The following is a 24,578-nucleotide window of genomic DNA, read 5'->3' on the forward strand; positions in this document are numbered from 1 at the left end:
TGTGTGTGTGTACCTGCAGTGTGTGTGTGTACCTGCAGAGTGTGTGTGTGTACCTGCAGAGTGTGTGTGTGTGTACCTGCAGTGTGTGTGTGTGTGTGTGTACCTGCAGTGTGTATGTAAGTCCCAGTAGGCTCCTGCTCCACTCTCCTTCCTGATAATAATAATGTAGGACACTGTTAGAGGAGCAGGGAAACAGGGGAACAGGGAAACAGGGGAACAGGGACACAGGGGAACAGGGACACAGAGGAACAGGGACACAGAGGAACAGGGAAACAGAGGAACAGGGAAACAGGGGAACAGGGACACAGGGGAACAGGGACACAGGGGAACAGGGACACAGGGGAACAGGGACACAGAGGAACAGGGACACAGAGGAACAGGGACACAGAGGAACAGGGACACAGAGGAACAGGGACACAGAGGAACAGGGAAACAGGGGAACAGGGAAACAGGGGAACAGGGACACAGGGGAACAGGGAAACAGAGGAACAGGGACACAGAGGAACAGGGGAACAGGGACACGGAGGAGCAGGGAAACGGGGGAACAGGGACACAGGGGAACAGGGACACAGAGGAACAGGGACACAGGGGAACAGGGACACAGGGGAACAGGGACACAGGGGAACAGGGACACAGGGGAACAGGGACACAGGGGAACAGGGACACAGAGGAACAGGGACACAGGGGAACAGGGACACAGAGGAACAGGGACACAGAGGAACAGGGACACAGAGGAACAAGGACACAGAGGAACAGGGACACAGAGGAACAGGGACACAGGGGAACATCAAGGGAACCACACAGACAGACAGACAGACAGACAGACAGACAGACACCTTCAATGTGAAGTGTTGTGTTTCCTATAGATGGTGGACAAGCTGAGAGAGCACCTCAACAGACACCTGCCTCGTCTGGGGAAGAAGAAGATCGACGTGCTGGTGGTGAACTACGTGGCCAAGCTGGTGTGTGTTCTTATTCTACATGACCCAAACACTGTTTCCATTGTTTTTGCGGTTACACAAAGAAAGGCCTGAGACAGACAGATTGTGGTTGAGAAATGACAACAACCATTATCCTCCAATACATGTACTTCCTCCTGTGGATGACAGATCCACGTCCCAGTGTTCACAGCTCAGCTATGACGTCAGAGAGGCTCTGTACGGTACATCATACATAGATATCACTGACTGAAGAAAACCCTGAACCTCACGTGGAAATAGCGCACTCCATATCAGGAAGACACAAGCCTTTCCATAAAGTGTGTGTGAGTGTGAGATTGTGTGTGTGTGTGTGTGTGTCAGGATGTAAATGTGGTAGTGTTTCTTCCTGTTATTGCGGTAAGAGAGAGAGGAGAAGAGGATGTGAGTGGTCATGCTTGGTCAGTCACAGTGTGTGTTAGTTGGCTAGCGGTGTGTGTGTGTGTGTGTTAGTCGGCTAGCGGTGTGTGTGTGTGTTAGTCGGCTAGCGGTGTGTGTGTGTGTGTGTTAGTCGGCAACCGGTGTGTGTGTGTGTGTTAGTCGGCAACCGGTGTGTGTGTGTCGGGTTGTGAAAGTGGCAGTGTATAAATACATCATAGTAACACCTGTTTCTCTTGCTACGTGTTGCAACAGACAACTATTCATTTGTTGCTCAGTAGAGAAAATAGGAAGTGTTACAGTGTGTGAAACTGTGGAAACAGGAAGTGAATGTGAAACGTTTTAATAGTGGTCTTATCATGTAACATTTGAGTAAATCAGATGTTTAAATACTCAGAGTATTCATCCCTGACCTCTTTTCTGTGTTTGGTGTGTGGGTGTTTGATGTGTGTGTTTGGTGTGTGGGTGTTTGGTATGTATGTGTGTGTGTGTGGGTGTTTGATGTGTGTGTGTGTGGTGTGTGTGTGTGTTTGATGTGGGTGTGTGTGTGTGTGTGTGTGTGTTTGGTGTGTGGGTGTTTGGTGTGTGTGTAGCTGGAGCTGATCAGACGCATGCTGGAGTCTGTGTGGCTGAAGTACAAACTAGGCCCTCTGGTGCTGTGCTTGTAAGTTGCTCCCTGTGTGTGTTTGTCTATTAGTGTATGTGTTATTGTGTGTTTAGTTTGTGTTAGTGTGTGTTTGTGTGTGTTTTAGTTTGTGTTAGTGTGTGTGTGTTTAGTTAGTGTGTGTGTGTGTGTCTCCAGTGTGTATTCAAGTCCTGTTCCATTGATGTTGACTATCCTATCTGCTGTAGAAAGCAGCAGGGCAGTTCAGCGGAGTGGACCGTGTTTCACGTGATGTGTCGGATACTGGAGGCTACAAAGACTCTGTGTCTCCCCCTCCCTCCTGGTAAGAAGAACCCCGTTTAATCTTCTCAAAATAACACTGTTTATTCTTGTATTTTACCTGGTTCAACCTCCTCGAAATAACCAAGGCGTTAAACTTATTTTAACCTCCCTGTCCAGTGTCTCAATATAACAGAGCACTTCAACAGAGCTTATAGAGAGCCTGCCTCTACAATATTAAATAAATATTCAAGCAAATGGCATCTGACGTGGTGCTGCTGTGTCTGCAGGGTATCACACTCTACTGTCCGTGTTGGGGGTTCGCTGTCTCCCCAGACACACCTTCCTGCAGTACGTTGACCATGGTGTGCTGCAGCTCACCGAGACCTTCGTCTCACGACTCATGACAGGTTCACGCTGCACTACACACACACACACACGCACTGCACGCACACACACACACACACGCACGCAATTCACACACACACGCAATACGTGCATATACCCTGTATATACACACAAACACACAATTTATCAGATGGCATGATTCAGCTATTGTGCCATAATGTAATTTCTCAGTAATTACTACAGGAAGGTGTGTCCTCATGAACACTGAGTCAGAGAGCTGGCAATACAGTTCTGTACTTTTCCACAGTAAGCTGGAACCTCTTAGATTCATTATTGTCTTACTTACAGTGTAACTGTGTCTGCCTCCTCCGTGCTTCAATACAGATTAATACTGTAACCGTGTCTGCCTCCTCCATGCTTCAATACAGATTAATGCTGTAACCGTGTCTGCCTCCTCCGTGCTTCAATACAGATTAATACTGTAACCGTGTCTGCCTCCTCCATGCTTCAATACAGATTAATGCTGTAACCGTGTCTGCCTCCTCCGTGCTTCAATACAGATTAATACTGTAACCGTGTCTGCCTCCTCCATGCTTCAATACAGATTAATGCTGTAACCGTGTCTGCCTCCTCCGTGCTTCAATACAGATTAATACTGTAACCGTGTCTGCCTCCTCCATGCTTCAATACAGATTAATGCTGTAACCGTGTCTGCCTCCTCCGTGCTTCAATACAGATTAATACTGTAACCGTGTCTGCCTCCTCCATGCTTCAATACAGATTAATACTGTAACCGTGTCTGCCTCCTACATGCTTCAATACAGATTAATACTGTAACCGTGTTGAAAGTGGGTTCTGGTCAAAAGTAGTGCACTATATGAGGAATAGTGTCGCATTTGGGATGTACACCTAGGGGTCAATCTAATCTAACAGAGGACACGAACAGCAATAGCTCAGTCACTAAATATAAGATGCCACTCTGTTCATTGATTTATCATGGTCACTGTAACTGTCAAAACGCCTTTGAGTTATAGGTCTTGGGAGTTCAGTGTGAAGGTGACATTACAAAGTTATAAAGATACAGTACACACACACACATACTATGAAGTACATGTTCATCAAAGTTTATACAACAGGTGGGCCTAGTCCTGAATGCTGATTGGTTAAAACCGCATTCCAGCCGGTGTCTCTGTCACAAATGACCACCGGCTAAATCTATGACGTTGAACTGGAAGGATGCTAAACTCTTCCTTAGTGACAGTTTTGATGAAGTCAACAACTTTTTCTTCTTCTCTGCTCGTCAGCCCTCGAAGCAACGACGCACATCGCAGGTTGTATTCTTAACTCTGGGTTTTTTCCGTTGCGGCTTTTCTCTGGGTCATTCAATGCAGTGTCGCCCAAATCTGAAAAGATCAAAACAGCTAAATGTTCCACTCATCCATTTTAGTTTTGGCAACAAAGTGTTGATTTAGGTAGTCAACTGGGGGGGGAAAAGTTGTGTATGTTGCTATGACAACCAGCTCAATTTGTTGTCTGTCTAGTTCGGAACCATTCACTTTATATGAGAAGGTAGAGCAAAGATAATTAAGAAAAGGAAGGAGAGACTGACAGCAAGTTTTATACAAATTTCTGCTGTTGAAAACCAAATGACACTCTATAAGAAATGGGAGATAATGTCTAGATGCTTTTTATAGTGGAGTTCAAGTTTATACATTTCCTGGCAGGGTTGATGAGGCAGTCATAAGGAGCTAATGAGGCACGGTTTAGCCTGGCATAGAACATGTGCTCTCTCGTTAGGACACTGTTGTTTCATCATAGTGCTTAATAGTTTTTGCGACTGCACTTGAAGAAACATGAAAAGTTCATTAAATCTCCCGGATTGACGGACCTTCATGTCTTAAAGTAATGACTGTCGTTTCTCTTTGCTTATTTGAGCTGTTCTTGACATACTATGGATTTGTTATTTTACCAAATAGGGCAATCTTCTGTATACCACCCCTACCATGTCACAACACAACTGATTGGCTGGTACTGTAGTAGGAGTGAGGGACTGGAACGAGGGACTGGAACGAGGGACTGGAGAGAGGGACTGGAACGAAGGACTGGAGTGAGGGACTGGAGAGGGGGACTGGAGAGGGGGACTGGAACGAAGGACTGGAGCGAGGGACTGGAGCGAAGGACTGGAGTGAGGGACTGGAGTGAGGGACTGGAGTGAGGGACTGGAACGAAGGACTGGAGTGAGGGACTGGAGTGAGGGACTGGAGAGAGGGACTGGAGAGAGGGACTGGAGAGAGGGACTGGAGAGAGGGACTGGAGCGAAGGAGAGGGACTGGAGTGAGGGACTGGAGTGAGGGACTGGAACGAAGGACTGGAGTGAGGGACTAGAGAGAGGGACTGGAGGGACTAGAGTGAAGGAGAGGGACTGGAGTGAGGAACTGGAACGAAGGACTGGAGTGAGGGACTGGAGTGAGGGACTGGAACAAAGGACTGGAGTGAGGGACTAGAGAGGGACTGGAGGGACTAGAGCGAAGGAGAGGGACTGGAGTGAGGGACTGGAGTGAGGGACTGGAACGAAGGACTGGAGTGAGGGACTGGAACGAAGGACTGGAACGAAGGACTGGAGTGAGGGACTGGAGAGAGGGACTGGAGAGAGGGACTGGAGAGAGGGACTGGAGAGAGGGACTGGAACGAAGGACTGGAACGAGGGACTGGAGTGAGGGACTGGAGTGAGGGACTGGAGTGAGGGACTAGAGTGAGGGCCTGGAACGAAGGAGAGAGGGACTGGAGAGAGGGACTGGAGAGAGGGACTGAGGGCCTGGAAAGAAGGAGCGAGAGGGACTGGAGAGAGGGACTGGAGAGAGGGACTGGAGCGAGGGACTGAGGGACTGGAACGAAGGAGTAAGGGACTGGAACGAGGGACTGGAGAGAGGGACTGGAGCGAGGGACTGGAACGAAGGAGTAAGTGACTGGAGAGAGGGACTGGAGTGAGGGCTGTGTTGTGTAGATGTTGCACAGTGTAGTGTTTGCCAAGACAATGATCATGGAATGTAAGAGCTAGAAGCCCAAGTGCCAGTACCACTCCCCTACAGTCCTGCAGGGTTTTATCCCTGTTAGATACAAGCTCAGACTAAACATGCCCTCATCCCTCATCCAGTTTGAAATGCAACAATACTTGCATTCATATCTTCATATCTATAGTTGTTTCTTTACAAAGATATTGAAGTGTTATTGCTATACCCAAACAGTTTGCTTGAGAGAATCTAAATGTCTTGACTTACACTCTTGTAATACAAAGGTCAACCCGTACAAACCCTCCCAGACAGACAGTCAGTACCTAGTAGGAAGAATAGTGCAATGCATACAGCCCTCGATACCCTTTCATGCTTGGACAGGTTTCTCAATACTTGCATTGACATCTCAATCTTTTAAGATATCCCATTACAATACAGTCTTGTGTTAAGATGTTACAATCCCCAAACAGTGGGATGTTAGTGTTCCTGTCACCACACTGACTCTTTTTGTACCTGGTAACAATCAGAAGGCAATACTAGAAAGTGTTTCATGCTTGGCCAGTTTCCGTACAGTTTATATCACAGCTCTTCCTCGGGGGACAAACAAAACAATCTCTGAAGATGAAAGGAAAGTACAAAACATGATTGTTTTCAGTATTTCATCGAGACGGTGATAAGGAAAATGTCAGAATTCTGGGGAATAAGTTCTGCGTAAGAAAGTGGCTAAATGAATTGGTGTATTGGTGTTTTGAATAATGTAGTAGTCAGAGATGGTTGATAATGTTTGATATGGACTTTACCTTGGTGTTTTTCACACTCCCAAAAAGTCCTCCAGGGACAATAGAAACAGTATTACTGAAGATGAAAGGTTTGGATGATTTTAAGCTAATTAAACAACGGTCTATTTTTCCTCTTGTGTAGATCTAGACAACAGTGATGCCAACGAGGAGCTGAAGTTCAGCATTGTGAAGAGACTACCAGAGGTAAAGTTACATTTCTCTCAAAGGTGTTAATTGCATCTTGTAGTTGCTGATGTTTGTTACTTCCAGCTGTCGAAGCAGTGGAATGTGATTATTTATTTTTTAGCCAATCAGATGATTCTTGGACTGTTGTTGCAGCCCAGAGGGGAAGTGAAGAAGGAACAACAGAGAAACAGACTCATTCCTTCTGCTCTTCATTCTCATATTTATTGGGGGGATTCCGTCCCGAGTTAAGCGAGCGGAAATGGAATGTAAATTCCCTTTAGATGCACTTCTCTCTCTGCATATTCTGACCTCGGTTTTGTTTGGGGTGGAGAACAGAGTGTGGCGGAGGTGTCCACAGATCCGTCGTATTCTGACCTCGGTTTTGTTTGGGGTGGAGAACAGAGTGTGGCGGAGGTGTCCACAGATCCGTCGTATTCTGACCTCGGTTTAATTCCCTCATAATTCCACCACCTTTTACGCACGATGAAACCATGAATAAGGTCTAATGAACCTACTGGTCTCAAGTGGGACAGTGAAATAGGCTATAAATAGCTGAGCCGTTATTCAGAATTTTAATTGTATGCCCTCATAATTTGCAGGGATGAAATGTGGAGATCCAGGCTACAGGCGTCTGTAGGGCTCAACCTGCCGACTTGATGTATGCACTTTAAAATGTTTGAATTATATGCCTGGGCTTTTCGCCGGTTTATTTGACTATTTGTATCATGTTAAATATTAGTCCACTATCAGGAGCCACCATCAGTAATACCCACATACATTTATAAGTGTTAGTTTTCTTGAATTTGTACCTTGCATTTAGCATCATTCCATTCTGTTGACCTTTCTGTCCTCTGTCACGTCAGTGTCGTTGTTCCTGAAGGTCGCTAGTATTACTGGATCATATAGACTAACGTTGTGCGATAATGTAGGACATGTAGCCTATTAGATCATTATGGAACTCAGACCACACGTAGCAGGTTAAACCTGGAGCATGACTCACGGTTCACCACGACTGGACCGGTGTGAGAATCAGGGTAGACTCACGGTTCACCACGACTGGACCCGGTGTGAGAATCAGGGTAGACTCACGGTTCACCACGACTGGACCGGTGTGAGAATCAGGGTAGACTCACGGTTCACCACGACTGGACCGGTGTGAGAATCAGGGTAGACTCACGGTTCACCACGACTGGACCGGTGTGAGAATCAGGGTAGACTCACGGTTCACCACGACTGGACCCGGTGTGAGAATCAGGGTAGACTCACGGTTCACCACGACTGGACCCGGTGTGAGAATCAGGGTAGACTCACGGTTCACCACGACTGGACCCGGTGTGAGAATCAGGGTAGACTCACGGTTCACCACGACTGGACCCGGTGTGAGAATCAGGGTAGACTCACGGTTCACCACGACTGGACCCGGTGTGAGAATCAGGGTAGACTCACGGTTCACCACGACTGGACCCGGTGTGAGAATCAGGGTAGACTCACGGTTCACCACGACTGGACCGGTGTGAGAATCAGGGTAGACTCACGGTTCACCACGACTGGACCGGTGTGAGAATCAGGGTAGACTCACGGTTCACCACGACTGGACCCGGTGTGAGAATCAGGGTAGACTCACGGTTCACCACGACTGGACCGGGGTGAGAATCGGGGTAGACTCACGGTTCACCACGACTGGAACGGGGTGAGAATCAGGGTAGACTCACGGTTCACCACGACTGGAACGGGGTGAGAATCAGGGTAGACTCACGGTTCACCACGACTGGACCGGTGTGAGAATCAGGGTAGACTCACGGTTCACCACGACTGGACCCGGTGTGAGAATCAGGGTAGACTCACGGTTCACCACGACTGGACCCGGTGTGAGAATCAGGGTAGACTCACGGTTCACCACGACTGGACCCGGTGTGAGAATCAGGGTAGACTCACGGTTCACCACGACTGGACCGGTGTGAGAATCAGGGTAGACTCACGGTTCACCACGACTGGACCGGTGTGAGAATCAGGGTAGACTCACGGTTCACCACGACTGGACCGGTGTGAGAATCAGGGTAGACTCACGGTTCACCACGACTGGACCGGTGTGAGAATCAGGGTAGACTCACTGTTCACCACGACTGGACCGGTGTGAGAATCAGGGTAGACTCACGGTTCACCACGACTGGACCGGGGTGAGAATCAGGGTAGACTCACGGTTCACCACGACTGGACCGGGGTGAGAATCAGGGTAGACTCACGGTTCACCACGACTGGACCGGGGTGAGAATCGGGGTAGACTCACGGTTCACCACGACTGGACCGGGGTGAGAATCGGGGTAGACTCACGGTTCACCACGACTGGACCGGGGTGAGAATCGGGGTAGACTCACGGTTCACCACGACTGGACCGGGGTGAGAATCGGGGTAGACTCACGGTTCACCACGACTGGAACGGGGTGAGAATCGGGGTAGACTCACGGTTCACCACGACTGGAACGGGGTGAGAATCGGGGTAGACTCACGGTTCACCACGACTGGAACGGGGTGAGAATCGGGGTAGACTCACGGTTCACCACGACTGGACCGGTGTGAGAATCAGGGTAGACTCACGGTTCACCACGACTGGACCGGTGTGAGAATCAGGGGAGACTCATGGTTCACCACGACTGGACCGTTGTGAGAATCAGGGTAGACTTATAGCGCTATTGTTCAGATTCTGATTCAGAGTGTTTTTAATAGTCACATGTACAGGGTTTCAGGTGTAATTACAAGGTACAGTGAACATCTTAGGCTCCAAGCTCCAACATGCAGGACTAAGCCAAATAAAATAATGACAATGGTAATAAAACAATAGAAATAGCACCATACACATCACAATAACTGTGGCAGTGATGAATAATACATGTCCATTAGGGTGGAGGCAGAGTACAGACTGTTGAGGAGGTGGGGGAAATGACTGCAGGGGAGCAGAGTACAGACTGTTGAGGAGGTGGGGGGAATGACTGCAGGGGAGGCAGAGTACAGACTGTTGAGGAGGTGGGGGAATGACTGCAGGGGAGCAGAGTACAGACTGTTGAGGAGGTGGGGGAATGACTGCAGAGGAACAGAGTACAGACTGTTGAGGAGGTGGGGGAATGACTGCAGGGGAGCAGAGTACAGACTGTTGAGGAGGTGGGGGAATGACTGCAGGGGAGCAGAGTACAGACTGTTGAGGAGGTGGGGGAATGACTGCAGAGTACATACTGTTGAGGAGGTGGGGGAATGACTGCAGGGGAGCATAGTAGACTGTTGAGGAGGTGGGGGAATGACTGCAGAGTACAGACTGTTGAGGAGGTGGGGGGAATGACTGCAGGGGAACAGAGTACAGACTGTTGAGGAGGTGGGGGGAATGACTGCAGAGTACAGACTGTTGAGGAGGTGGGGGGAATGACTGCAGGGGAACAGAGTACAGACTGTTGGGGAGGTGGGGGGAATGACTGCAGGGGAACAGAGTACAGACTGTTGGGGAGGTGGGGGGAATGACTGCAGGGGAACAGAGTACAGACTGTTGAGGAGGTGGGGGAATGACTGCAGAGTACAGACTGTTGAGGAGGTGGGGGAATGACTGCAGGGGAGCATAGTACAGACTGTTGAGGAGGTGGGGGGAATGACTGCAGGGGAGTAGAGTAAAGACTGTTGAGGAGGTGGGGGAATGACTGCAGGGGAGCAGAGTACAGACTGTTGAGGAGGTGGGGGAATGACTGCAGAGTACAGACTGTTGGGGAGGTGGGGGGAATGACTGCAGGGAGCAGCATGATCATTGAGGGGTGTGGGGACCAAGTGAAATCAAATCAATAACAATTATTAATAAAACATGAATTACAATTATAATAATAATATACATATTAACAACTGCAACAGTGATGAATGTCGTTGGGGCAAAGTCAGTTGGGGGGTGGGTGGGAAATGTCCATAGAGGGAGTAGCAGGGGGGGGCAGGTAGCTGACTAGTGGTGGCTATTTAGCAGCCTGATGGTCTCAGGGCAGAAGCTATTGGCCAGTCTGTTCGTTTTTGTCATGATGCTCCTGTACTGCCCGCGTCTAAGTGATGGAAGCGGGGAGAACAGGGCGTGGCTCAGGTGGCTGGGTCCCTGATGATCTTCTTGGCCTTCCTGAGACACCTGGTGGTGTAGGTGTCCTGCGGGGCAGGCAGTGTGCCCCCAATGGTGCGTTCGGCTGCACTTATCACCCTCTGAAGGGTCTTGCTGTCCGCGGCGGTGGAGTTTCCGCAGCAGGCTGTGATGCAGCCCAACGGTATGCTCTCGATGGTGCTCCTATAGAACACTCTGAGCGCCCTCGGGGACAGGCCGAAGTTCAACCCCTATTCTACACTTTATCCACTTTCTCTTTCACTTTTTATTTCATACATCGAATCAAACCACTATTTTTTATTCATAAATATATTTTGTGAGTAAAGGCTCTCCAAACCGGTTGGTTTATGACTCATACATACTTTCCTAAGACTAAAATGTGCCTAAATAATCTAACAAATCAGAGTATTTTTTAAATCTACCAGTTGAAACGGAGACGAAGATGTATAGATGTCTTTCTTTCATTGATCCCTATTTTCTGAACCCGTTCTCTCCATCTATTCTAGACTGTCAACAACATTATAATTAAAGGTACACCGTATTTAAAGGGATGTCTTAAGCCGGGTGTGCACTACATTATTTTGGCCCTGATTTAGCTGTCCCAGACAGGTTTTTGAGATCGGAGACACAATCCCCAGAAGAAGCCAGTGAGATGACGTTGTTTCGCAGGATGTGTCTCCAGAAGGAGCGATGACTACTACTAGTATGTGTTTGTACTTGCCTTCAAAGCCAAAGTGCGCATCCAAGTTGGTTTGAAATCGTTACAGCTCTGAAGCTCACAAGCAATGTTATTCAATTAAAAAATGTTGGCTTGATATTTCAACTCTGTATGGCAAGAGTTGAAAACGTTTGAGGCTGCTTTGAGCCACAGCTCGTTGTAGCTACGTTATATTTAATCACATCATTTAGTGTGCACCACTAGGTTAGCAAGACAACAAAAAAACAACAGGAAAAATGGTGGTTCAATGTGAGGTTTAGTGATGTTAGGATTTTGAAAGTTGTGTAGTGTACACCCGGCTTTAAGAGAAATGTACGGAAAAACATATTGGCTTTAAGAGAATGGACTGAAAACCATATTGGCTTTAAGAGAAATGGACTGAAAACCAGATTGGCTTTAAGTGAAATGGACTGAAAACCATATTGGCTTTAAGAGAAATGTACTGAAAACCATATTGGCTTTAAGAGAAATGAACTGAAAACCATATTGGCTTTAAGAGAAATGGACTGAAAACCATATTGGCTTTAAGAGAAATGTACTGAAAACCATATTGGCTTTAAGAGAAATGTACGGAAAACCATATTGGCTTTAAGAGAAATGAACTGAAAATCATATTGAATACCGACGACCGAGAAGCGCGTAGGAAAGGCGTCGTTCCCCAAGTCGGAGTCGGGCCCATAGCGAATAGCGACTCATTTACCAGTCAACCCGATAGGTTTTACACAGGTTGAGAAAGTTCTGTTGAAGGCCTGGTGATAGAGGACATGGGGTAACTAGATAACTGTTGTTGTTATTTCCAGTCCATGGAGCAGAGGATCTGTCACCTGTGGGATCACCCCATCAGTTCAGCCTGTATCTCCAGAGACTATGTCAGAGGCCTGCTGGAGAAACACGCCAAAACCAAAGTAACACTGTCTTATTCGGCTTCCACTAATCAACTGTACAATCACCAATTCAATATCACCAAGAGCAGGAAGTAAATACTGCTGGACTTGATTAGTTAGATGGTTTGTCTGTTGTTCCAGGGTTCTATGTTCATGGAGAGAGACGAGCCTGGCTTCAGGCCTGAGTTCCTGCCTCTCACCTTCCTGACCAAAATTCTGTTGGATGTGGAAGACCGAGGTATTTATTCAGAGGATGTTTCTTTTGTCTCCACAAGTGAAACTAGCTTATTAAACAGCCAAGCCAAACTGTGTGTTCTGTGTGTGTTCTGTGTGTGTTCTGTGTGTGTGTACTGTGTGTGTACTGTGTGTGTACTGTGTGTGTACGTGTTCTGTGTGTGTACGTGTTCTGTGTGTGTACGTGTTCTGTGTGTGTGTGTTGTGTGTGTTCTGTGTGTGTGTACGTGTTCTGTGTGTGTACGTGTTCTGTGTGTGTGTGTTCTCTGTGTGTGTGTGTTCTCTGTGTGTGTGTTCTGTGTGTGTGTGTACTGTGTGTGTGTTCTGTGTGTGTGTTCTGTGTGTGTACTGTGTGTGTGTACTGTGTGTGGGTGTCTGATGGTGTGTCTATTCTGTGCTGCAGTTCTGAACCCTTTTGAGGAGCAGGAGAATGTGGATGCCAGGTTTGTGGAGGAGACGGCTCTGAAACAGACTCTGATCCTGATGGGCTTCCAGGACAAGTGAGGGAGGGAGAGACCGAGGTGAAGAAAGAGGGGGAGCAGGTCAAGGCTCCAAGTTTTCACTCAACACTCCATATTCCACTAGTACTCAGTGAGCATGGACTGTGTCAGTGAGCGTGGACTGTGTCAGTGAGCGTGGACTGTGTCAGTGAGCGTGGACTGTGTCAGTGAGCGGGGACTGTGTCAGTGAGCGGGGACTGTGTCAGTGAGCGGGGACTGTGTCAGTGAGCGTGGACTGTGTCAGTGAGCGTGGACTGTGTCAGTGAGCGTGGACTGTGTCAGAGAGCGGGGACAGAGAGCGGGGACTGAGTCAGAGAGCGGGGACTGAGTCAGAGAGCGGGGACTGTGTCAGAGAGCGGGGACTGTGTCAGAGAGCGGGGACTGTGTCAGTGAGCGTGGACTGTGTCAGTGAGCGGGGACAGAGAGCGTGGACTGTGTCAGAGAGCGGGGACTGTGTCAGAGAGCGGGGACAGAGAGCGGGGACTGTGTCAGAGAGCGGGGACTGTGTCAGAGAGCGGGGACTGTGTCAGAGAGCGGGGACTGTGTCAGAGAGCGGGGACTGAGTCAGAGAGCGGGGACTGAGTCAGAGAGCGGGGACTGAGTCAGAGAGCGGGGACTGAGTCAGAGAGCGGGGACTGAGTCAGAGAGCGGGGACTGAGTCAGAGAGCGGGGACTGAGTCAGAGAGCGGGGACTGAGTCAGAGAGCGGGGACTGAGTCAGAGAGCGGGGACTGAGTCAGAGAGCGGGGACTGAGTCAGAGAGCGGGGACTGAGTCAGAGAGCGGGGACTGAGTCTGAGAGCGGGGACTGAGAGCGTGGACTGTGTCGGTGAGCGGGGACTGTGTCAGTGAGCGGGGACAGAGAGCGGGGACTGTGTCAGAGAGCGGGGACTGTGTCAGAGAGCGGGGACAGAGAGCGGGGACTGTGTCAGAGAGCGGGGACTGTGTCAGAGAGCGGGGACTGTGTCAGAGAGCGGGGACTGTGTCAGTGAGCGGGGACTGAGTCAGTGAGCGGGGACTGAGTCAGAGAGCGGGGACTGAGTCAGAGAGCGGGGACTGAGTCAGAGAGCGGGGACTGAGTCAGAGAGCGGGGACTGAGTCAGAGAGCGGGGACTGAGTCAGAGAGCGGGGACTGAGTCAGAGAGCGGGGACTGAGTCAGAGAGCGGGGACTGAGTCAGAGAGCGGGGACTGAGTCAGAGAGCGGGGACTGAGTCAGAGAGCGGGGACTGAGTCAGAGAGCGGGGACTGAGAGCGTGGACTGTGTCAGTGAGCGGGGACTGTGTCAGAGAGCGGGGACTGTGTCAGAGAGCGGGGACTGTGTCAGAGAGCGGGGACTGTGTCAGAGAGCGGGGACTGTGTCAGAGAGCGGGGACTGTGTCAGAGAGCGGGGACTGTGTCAGAGAGCGGGGACTGTGTCAGAGAGCGGGGACTGAGTCAGAGAGCGGGGACTGTGTCAGAGAGCGGGGACTGAGTCAGAGAGCGGGGACTGAGTCAGAGAGCGGGGACTGAGTCAGAGAGCGGGGACTGAGTCAGAGAGCGGGGACTGAGTCAGAGAGCGGGGACTGAGTCAGAGAGCGGGGACTGAGTCAGAGAGCGGGGACTGAGTCAGAGAGCGGGGACTGAGTCAGTGAGCGGGGACTGAGAGCGGGGACTGAGAGCGGGGACTGAGAGCGTGGACTGTGTCAGTGAGCGGGGACTGTGTCAGAGAGCGGGGACTGTGTCAGAGAGCGGGGACTGTGTCAGAGAGCGGGGACTGTGTCAGAGAGCGGGGACTGTGTCAGAGAGCGGGGACTGTGTCAGAGAGCGGGGACTGAGTCAGAGAGCGGGGACTGAGTCAGAGAGCGGGGACTGTTTAAAGTACACTTTAAATGTTGATCACTCAATATTCCAATACATGAGAATCTATGAAAATACATCAGATTCTGATGAACAATGGGTCTGGTGACAATAGTCATCGGTTAAGCATTCATTTGACAGATTTATATTTCTGCCCTCTCTGCCTGTTGCTCAACCCTCCCACACAGACCAGATGGATGAGGCTCTTACAGTAAGAAGGGACGTTCTCTGGAAGGTGTCTGAATTACCACAACATGTCCTGTATGATGTCTGTATATTTCCATTCCTGAGGAACTGATGCATGGTCAGATTTCAGGAATAACACCGTTATGTGGAATCCAGGAAATGTGTTGATCAGGTACAATAATAAACAGGAAAAGGGATTTTTGTTGTAATGTTTACACGTGTAAAGCCATATTGTATCAATGAAACTCTAAATAAAATATTTGTTGCTAACAACTGTCTGTCTTCGTTCAATAAGACTGCTCATGATAGCGTGGCAGCGTCACATTGACACTATTCTCTATGACTCATACAGTGACATTAAGGGACAGATAAGTCAACCATAAATAAGTACATTATCCCATCATCACATGCTAATGTTAGCCACTCTGCTGCAGTGTGGAGTGTTATGGTTGAGACAGTCAGAGACACACCCTGTTAGCTGAGGGAACAGACTGAGACCTGGCCAACTCCACAGATACAGTCGCTCAGGAGATTAACAGGCGTTCTACAGAATATCTGATGTCACTGGTTTGGGTGCTTCCACAAGTCAGAACACCAGGCACACTTCTCCCAAAGCCAAACTTTGATTCTCAGAATCGCAGAACACACACACACAAACTCCAATGTAACTCATTACCACACACACTCCACTTTCTCTTCCTCCTTCACCATAAATGTAAAGAATGATCAGTGAAATCCCTCTGAAAGATTCTGTGTGAGGTCTAGGTTACTGGAGGAGGGTAAGTAGAAACAGTGCTGCCAGTAAGACCTCGTGCCTGTGACTTCAGCAGAAACCCAGATGCATGGCACGCTCCCTGCTGCTCTTCTCAGGAAGGAAGAGGGATTAACACAGCAGACGAGGTTCAAATATACCTGCTGTTTAATGAGCTCGTGTTGAGAATCTAAAGGCCCTGTGATGATTGGCTGCTACACTCCTAGATTATACATATTGTCCTGTCACTGGTAACCCAAGTATCTCATACGGAGTGCTATTAGTGCCAGCAGAAATTTAACTGAATTAAATGTTGATTAAATGTATGTTGTCACTCTATAGTCCCAGATAGATCTAGGTGAGTTAGACGTAGTACTGGAGGGTTTGGTCCAGGTCTACAGTATATATATCAATGGGTTTGGTCCAGGTCTACAGTATATCTCAATGGGTTTGTTCCAGGTCTACAGTATATATCAATGGGTTTGTTCCAGGTCTACAGTATATATATCAATGGGTTTCGTCCAGGTCTACAGTATATATCAATGGGTTTGGTCCAGGTCTACAGTATATATCAATGGGTTTGGTCCAGGTCTACAGTATATCTCAACGGGTTTGGTCCAGGTCTACAGTATATATCAATGGGTTTCGTCCAGGTCTACAGTATATATCAATGGGTTTGGTCCAGGTCTACAGTATATATCAATGGGTTTGGTCCAGGTCTACAGTATATCTCAATGGGTTTGGTCCAGGTCTATATCTCAATGGGTTTTGGTTCAGGCTTGCGAATGTGTCTGATGTTGGTGCCGGGCTCAGAGGGTTTGAAGGGGGCCAGGGCTCCGTAGGGCTTGGGCAGGGGCAGGGTGTCCCCCAGGGGGATGTAGGCGTTGGGTCGGGCCTCGGCCGTGGTGTACACCCCACTAGGGAGTTGGGACCTCTCCTCCTCCTCCACCAGCTGTAACAGAGGAGAGAAACCAGGTCCTCAACATAGTATACCATATACTGGTATTTAACTCATGGTATACTGTACATCTTAAAAGAGTATCTAGGAATGTACTGGAGAGAACAGGATTCAATGTACTGAACATTGCAGATAGAAATACCATGAATAGAGCTGACAAGATTCCCCATTCGCTACATGTCAGAGAGGCACGTCTATTTCTACATAAAACGTTTCTATCTGATTGCCAGACAGTCAAAGTGTTAAATGCAGTGTTAACTTATCAGTGTAGAAGTACAAAAGTTCAGCATCAAGTTCAGCATTTATGAATTCCTCCATGAATTATCCCTAATTCAAAGCCCTGTGGTAGAGGGTCATGGAGGGTGACTGACCCTGTCTTTCTCCTGCTGGTCGGCCTGTCTGCGCTGCTCATCCCTGAGGATGTGTTGCCACTCCTGCTCCAGGTCTTCAGAGGGGGGCAGCCCCTGGTCCAGGCGCCGGTGACAGGTGTCCAGGAACAGCTCCCTCTCCTTCAGCTCCTGACAGGGGTGGGATCAACACAACATGGAATGTCAGGAAGAGGTAGATTATTAGGAGGATATTTGTGCCTCGGTAGATCAATGTAGGGAAAGAGGATGATGTCGTAACAGTTGGAAATCCTTAGACTTGACCTTAGCCTGGTCCCAGTTGGTTACAGGGATCTACAGTATAATCCTTAGACTTGACCTTAGCCTGGTCCCAGTTGGCTACAGGGATCTACAGTATAATCCTTAGACTTGACCTTAGCCTGGTCCCAGTTGGCTACAGGGATCTACAGTATAATCCTTAGACTTGACCTTAGCCTGGTCCCAGTTGGCTACAGGGATCTACAGTATAATCCTTAGACTTGACCTTAGCCTGGTCCCAGTTGGCTACAGGGATCTACAGTATAATCCTTAGACTTGACCTTAGCCTGGTCCCAGTTGGCTACAGGGATCTACAGTATAATCCTTAGACTTGACCTTAGCCTGGTCCCAGTTGGCTACAGGGATCTACAGTATAATCCTTAGACTTGACCTTAGCCTGGTCCCAGTTGGTTACAGGGATCTACAGTATAATCCTTAGACTTGACCTTAGCCTGGTCCCAGTTGGTTACAGGGATCTACAGTATAATCCTTAGACTTGACCTTAGCCTGGTCCCAGTTGGTTACAGGGATCTACAGTATAATCCTTAGACTTGACCTTAGCCTGGTCCCAGTTGGCTACAGGGATCTACAGTATAATCCTTAGACTTGACCTTAGCCTGGTCCCAGTTGGTTACAGGGATCTACAGTATAATCCTTAGACTTGACCTTAGCCTGGTCCCAGTTGGCTACAGGGATCTACAGTATAATCCTTAGACTTGACCTTAGCCCGGTCCCAGTTGGCTACAGGGATCTACAGTATAATCCTTAGACTTGACCTTAGCCCGGTCCCAGTTGGCTACAGGGATCTACAGTATAATCCTTAGACTTGACCTTAGCCTGGTCCCAGTTGGCTACAGGGATCTACAGTATAATCCTTAGACTTGACCTTAGCCCGGTCCCAGTTGGCTACAGGGATCTACAGTATAATCCTTAGACTTGACCTTAGCCTGGTCCCAGTTGGCTACAGGGATCTACAGTATAATCCTTAGACTTGACCTTAGCCTGATCCCAGTTGGTTACAGGGATCTACAGTATAATCCTTAGACTTGACCTTAGCCTGGTCCCAGTTGGCTACAGGGATCTATGGGTCCACCAGACTAGGAAATGCTGGTCAATCTAAAATAGTCTCCTATTTACCTGCTGCAGGGTCATGGCGCTGGCTTGGCGCATCGACAACTCAGACACCACGGCCATCATCCTCCTGGTTGACTCCTTGATACGGCCCTGCAACTCATTCACCTGAGAGAGAGGAGAGAGGGGGTTGGTTAACGCACAGACAGCCTGACAGACTGACAGATAGACAGCCAGACTGACAGGATATTTGAAAAGACAGAGTTTCTCTAGTCGGCGGGGTAGTTGGGAACATGTTCTACTAGTCTGGTCTGAACAGTACTAGCCTGGTCTGAACAGTACTAGTCTGGTCTGAACAGTACTAGCCTGGTCTGAACAGTACTAGCCTGGTCTGAACAGTACTAGTCTGGTCTGAACAGTACTAGCCTGGTCTGAACAGTACTAGTCTGGTCTGAACAGTACTAGCCTGGTCTGAACAGTACTAGCCTGGTCTGAACAGTACTAGCCTGGTCTGAACAGTACTAGCCTGGTCTGAACAGTACTAGCCTCGGGCTAGCGGGCTACATTCATTTCCATCCCTGCCTCCAATACACACACAATATGTATATACTCAGATCAATCTAACATCCTCTAGATCAAACTAACATCTAACATCCTCCAGATAAACTAATATCCTCCAGATAAACTGATATCTAACATCCTCCAGATAAACTGATATCTAACATCCTCCAGATAAACTAATATCTAACATCCTCCAGATAATCTAACATCCTCCAGATAAACTGATATCTAACATCCTCCAGATAAACTAATATCTAACATCCTCCAGATCAATCTAACATCCTCCAGATAAACTGATATCTAACATCCTCCAGATCAATCTAACATTCTCCATATAAACTGATATCTAACATCCTCCAGATAAACTGATATCTAACATCCTCCAGATCAATCTAACATCCTCTAGATAAACTAATATCTAACATCCTCCAGATCAATCTAACATCCTCTAGATAAACTAATATCTAACATCCTCCAGATAAACTGATATCTAACATCCTCCAGATCAATCTAACATCCTCCAGATAAACTGATATCTAACATCCTCCAGATCAATCTAACATCCTCTAGATAAACTAATATCTAACATCCTCCAGATAAACTGATATCTAACATCCTCCAGATAAACTAATATCCTCCAGATAAACTGATATCTAACATCCTCCAGATAAACTGATATCTAACATCCTCCAGATAAACTAATATCTAACATCCTCCAGATAATCTAACATCCTCCAGATAAACTGATATCTAACATCCTCCAGATAAACTAATATCCTCCAGATCAATCTAACATCCTCCAGATAAACTGATATCTAACATCCTCCAGATCAATCTAACATCCTCCATATAAACTGATATCTAACATCCTCCAGATAAACTGATATCTAACATCCTCCAGATCAATCTAACATCCTCTAGATAAACTAATATCTAACATCCTCCAGATCAATCTAACATCCTCTAGATAAACTAATATCTAACATCCTCCAGATAAACTGATATCTAACATCCTCCAGATCAATCTAACATCCTCTAGATAAACTAATATCTAACATCCTCCAGATCAATCTAACATCCTCTAGATAAACTAATATCTAACATCCTCCAGATAAACTGATATCTAACATCCTCCAGATCAATCTAACATCCTCCAGATAAACTGATATCTAACATCCTCCAGATCAATCTAACATCCTCTAGATAAACTAATATCTAACATCCTCCAGATAAACTGATATCTAACATCCTCCAGATAAACTAATATCTAACATCCTCCAGATAAACTGATATCTAACATCCTCCAGATCAATCTAATATCTAACATCCTCCAGATCAATCTAATATCTAACATCCTCCAGATAAACTAATATCTAACATCCTCCAGATAAACTAACATCCTCCAGATCAAACTGATATCTAACATCCTCCAGATAAACTAATATCTAACATCCTCCAGATAAACTGATATCTAACTTCCTCCAGATCCCAGAGCCTCAGCTTGGCATGCTGGCCCAGTGAGGTTATCTAAGCGTGCTGAGAGGATTTGCCTCAGAGTGCACAGCAACTTTGGCTCATTGGCTATGTGTGTGTGTAACATGACTCATTGGCTGTGTGTGTGTTAGGGAGCGTGTGTCTTTGTGAGGCTGTGTGTGTGTGTAACATGGTTCATTGGCTGTGTGTGTGTTAGGGAGCGTGTGTCTTTGTGAGGCTGTGTGTGTGTTAGGGAGCGTGTGTCTTTGTGAGGCTGTGTGTGTGTTAGGGAGCGTGTGTCTTTGTGAGGCTGTGTGTGTGTTAGGGAGCGTGTGTCTTTGTGAGGCTGTGTGTGTAACATGGTTCATTGGCTGTGTGTGTGTTAGGGAGCGTGTGTCTTTGTGAGGCTGTGTGTGTGTTAGGGAGCGTGTGTCTTTGTGAGGCTGTGTGTGTAACATGGTTCATTGGCTGTGTGTGTGTTGGGGAGCGTGTGTCTTTGTGAGGCTGTGTGTGTGTTAGGGAGTGTGTGTCTTTGTGAGGCTGTGTGTGTGTTAGGGAGCGTGTGTCTTTGTGAGGCTGTGTGTGTGTTAGGGAGCGTGTGTCTTTGTGAGGCTGTGTGTGTAACATGGTTCATTGGCTGTGTGTGTGTTAGGGAGTGTGTGTCTTTGTGAGGCTGTGTGTGTGTAACATGGCTCATTGGCTGTGTGTGTGTTAGGGAGTGTGTGTCTTTGTGAGGCTGTGTGTGTAACATGGTTCATTGGCTGTGTGTGTGTTAGGGAGCGTGTGTCTTTGTGAGGCTGTGTGTGTAACATGGTTCATTGGCTGGGTGTGTGTTAGGGAGCGTGTGTCTTTGTGAGGCTGTGTGTGTAACATGGTTCATTGGCTGGGTGTGTGTTAGGGAGCGGAGCGTGTGTCTTTGTGAGGCTGTGTGTGTATAACATGACTCATTGACTCATTGAGATAACTAACAGCCTTGGCCTGGTGGGCAGGTGATACTTCATCCAGGAGACACTGGGCTGGGCCCTGCAGGGAGCCGGGGTGAGAGGGCAGTCAGTCTGCTAGGCTGCACCAGGCACATGGAGCCACCACGCTCCAAGATCCTCTACCCCGACTGTGAGTGTGGGAATGGATGAGTTTGGCAGTAGATGCCTTCTTGGCTGCTTCCTTTGTGTGTGTGTGTGTGTGTGTGTGTGTGTGTACCTTCTTGGCTAGCTGCAGTGTGTCCTGCTTGCCGTTCTCTGCCTTAGCTCTGATTCGCTGAGAAAGCCGGGTCACCTGCTCAAACACCAAGTCCTTCTCCAGGAGCAGCTCTTCCCGCTCCGCCAAGCCAACCTCCAGCTGCACACACACACACACACACACACACACACACACACACACACACACACACACACACACACACACACACACACACACACACACACACACACACACACACACACACACACACACACACACACACACACACACACACACACACACACACACACACACACGAGACAGCTTCAACCTCAATCAATTATAACGACAGGAGATGATTAATTGGTGGTAATCTTGATTGATGACTTCACCTTCCCTCAAGAAAAGTGGCATAGTTTGTGTTCCTAGTCTCCTTCAGATACACTGACCGTTTAGACTCAGATCTTCCCACTGTTCTGAAATCTGCCTGCAGGACTGTAAAGCAGCTTCAGTACTGTAGGCTTTACCTGTTCTATCTTCTGGATGAGTTCAACAGGAGATGGGTCGTTCCCCTCCAGCTCTCTGGCCCTGTTCTCCTGTCTTGGATCCTCCAAGGCCTTCTCGAGCTCCAACATACGCTCCTTACACTCTGACAGCTACAGGACAGGACAGGAGAGGGAAGAGAGGAGAAGAGAGGAGACAGAAGAGAGGAGAAGAGAAGAGACAGAAGAGAGGAGAAGAGAGGAGAAGAGAGGAGAAGAGAGGAGACAGAAGAGACAGAAGAGAGGAGAAGAGAGGAGACAGAAGAGAGGAGAAGAGAAGAAAGGAGAAGAGAGGAGAAAGAAGAGAGGAGAAGAGAAGAAAGGAGAGGAGAAAAGAAGGGAGAAGTCGACTTTTATTATCCATGAGGATATTCAGAGCCCATTGGAGGCTGCTGAGGGGAGGATGGCTCATAATAATGGCTGGAACGGAGCGAATGGAATGTCATCAAACACTTGGAAACCATGGAAACCATGTGTCTTATGTATTTGATACCATTCTACTGATTCCGGTCCAGCCATTACCACGAGCCTGTCCTCCCCAATTAAGGTGCCACCAACCTCCTGTGTCAGAGACCAACTCGACCTCACAATCATCTAAATTGTGTTGGGATGATGTGTTAGACAACACCATGATAGAAGTCATTATGTTTTGTTTCAGCATGACAAGCAGCTTAACAGATACACTAGGCTTCCTTTCCTGGTAACCATTACATCAATTAGCATTCATAGGGTTTGTTTCTGCATGATTTGCAAGTTAATATGAGTTGCAGGTTAATAACGTGTAGGTTTCCTATCCCGGTAACTATTATATCATTTCTCATTATTCACAGAATTACTGTAACTCAGCTGTTGACCCCAGAATGGAGATTTGGGATGAGCACATCTTTCACACAGCCATGGTTTCTACACATGTCCGTGCATGGAGCTCCACGCCACGGTATGAATGAACCCGTCGGGGAGACACATCACCACCCTCTCCTTCTGCGTGTGTGATGCACATTCTCTTCCAGCTGAAGCTGTCTAATGAAGCAGAGCTGATCGGGAGGAGAAGAGGTCAACAGACAGGAAGAGAAAAGAAGCTCCTTTACGTCTTCTCTTCTGCCTTTAATGAAGGAGGGATGATCCTAGCAGGTCTGTGATAGGACGAGCGTAGCTGCATTAGTCCTGTTTAACACCATACATCTCATATGCTCAACCTCATGGAGTCCAGTGGAAGTAAGCACGCTCAGAGACAGTCTCACACTTTCTCCAGTGTCTTCGTGTCATGTGATGTAATGTGTACGTGTTCTCAGCAACATCCTCCATGGACTCTAACAACAGAATGAGATTTTCAAATGCCTCTGCTATTCATAATCAAACTCTGATGGACTAAAAGATGACTGTACTGTAGACTGAGACCACCCTCAGAGAGAGACCGAGAGGAAAGAGAGAGACAGAGAAAAAGAGGGAGAGGGGGCACGAGAGAGAGAAAGAGAACAAGAGAATGTGAGAGTGAGAGATTGCATCTGAGACCTTCATTACATTAGAGGCTGATGATTTACTATGTGATTTAATCACTCTGCACACCAGCCTCACATCACTCACATCAGTCAGAGAGAGAAACAGAGCTGCATGCTGAGGCCCATACTGGAGTACGTCACTGTCTCACTGACTGACTGGCTGGTTGGTTAACTGTCTCACTGCCTGACTGACTGTCTGGTTGGTTAACTGTCTCACTGCCTGACTGGCTGGTTGGTTAACTGTCTCACTGCCTGACTGGCTGGTTGGTTAACTGTCTCACTGACTGACTGGCTGGTTGGTTAACTGTCTCACTGCCTGACTGACTGTCTGGTTGGTTAACTGTCTCACTGCCTGACTGGCTGGTTGGTTAACTGTCTCACTGCCTGACTGGCTGGTTGGTTAACTGTCTCACTGCCTGACTGACTGTCTGGTTGGTTAACTGTCTCACTGCCTGACTGGCTGGTTGGTTAACCGTCTCAGTGTCTGACTGGCTGACAGTGACTGACTGTCTGGTTGGCTAACTGTCTCACTGCCTGACTGACTGTCTGGTTGGTTAACCGTCTCACTGCCTGACTGGCTGGCTAACCGTTTCACTGCCTGACTGACTGTCTGGTTGGTTAACTGTCTCAGTGCCTGACTGACTGTCTGTCTGGTTGGCTAACTGTCTCACTGCCTGACTGACTGTCTCTGTACTGTAAAACCCCCACGCCCTCAGAGCACTGATAAACCAGGGCATCTCTGTACTGTAAAACCCCCACCCCCTCAGAGCACTGATAAACCAGGGCATCTCTGTACTGTAAAACCCCCACCCCCTCAGAGCACTGATACACCAGGGCATCTCTGTACTGTAAAACCCCCACGCCCTC

General features: G+C 48.0%; 2 protein-coding genes across 7 annotated transcripts in view; one reads left to right on the plus strand and one right to left on the minus strand.

Moving 5' to 3' along the window:
• LOC135532568 (gamma-secretase-activating protein-like) overlaps positions 1–15,306 on the plus strand; it is a 41,518-nt gene extending 26,212 nt beyond the window's left edge. For 3 of the 6 annotated variants that reach the window (XM_064960046.1, XM_064960049.1, XM_064960050.1), the window contains exons 24-31: positions 867–962; positions 1,949–2,019; positions 2,208–2,302; positions 2,529–2,648; positions 6,519–6,580; positions 12,195–12,299; positions 12,420–12,516; positions 12,916–15,306. In XM_064960046.1, the coding sequence (XP_064816118.1) occupies positions 867–962; positions 1,949–2,019; positions 2,208–2,302; positions 2,529–2,648; positions 6,519–6,580; positions 12,195–12,299; positions 12,420–12,516; positions 12,916–13,016 (747 nt within the window). In that variant the 3' untranslated portion in view covers positions 13,017–15,306. The remainder of the gene's footprint in view (positions 1–866; positions 963–1,948; positions 2,020–2,207; positions 2,303–2,528; positions 2,649–6,518; positions 6,581–12,194; positions 12,300–12,419; positions 12,517–12,915) is intronic. The other 3 variants (XM_064960048.1, XM_064960047.1, XM_064960051.1) reach the window with 3 other exon arrangements.
• A 628-nt stretch (positions 15,307–15,934) lies between these two features.
• LOC135532570 (coiled-coil domain-containing protein 146-like) lies at positions 15,935–22,806 on the minus strand. The gene is made up of 6 exons (XM_064960052.1): positions 22,771–22,806; positions 22,198–22,326; positions 21,692–21,829; positions 18,524–18,625; positions 17,114–17,260; positions 15,935–16,736 (listed from the first exon to the last, which is right to left on the minus strand). The coding sequence occupies exons 1-6, from the start codon at positions 22,804–22,806 to the stop codon at positions 16,536–16,538; spliced, it is 753 nt and encodes a 250-aa protein (XP_064816124.1). The 3' UTR covers positions 15,935–16,535.
• Between the last annotated feature and the right edge of the window lie 1,772 nt (positions 22,807–24,578).

The sequence above is a fragment of the Oncorhynchus masou genome, unplaced genomic scaffold (assembly GCF_036934945.1).
Source record: "Oncorhynchus masou masou isolate Uvic2021 unplaced genomic scaffold, UVic_Omas_1.1 unplaced_scaffold_1911, whole genome shotgun sequence".
NCBI classification, from domain to species: domain Eukaryota; kingdom Metazoa; phylum Chordata; class Actinopteri; order Salmoniformes; family Salmonidae; genus Oncorhynchus; species Oncorhynchus masou.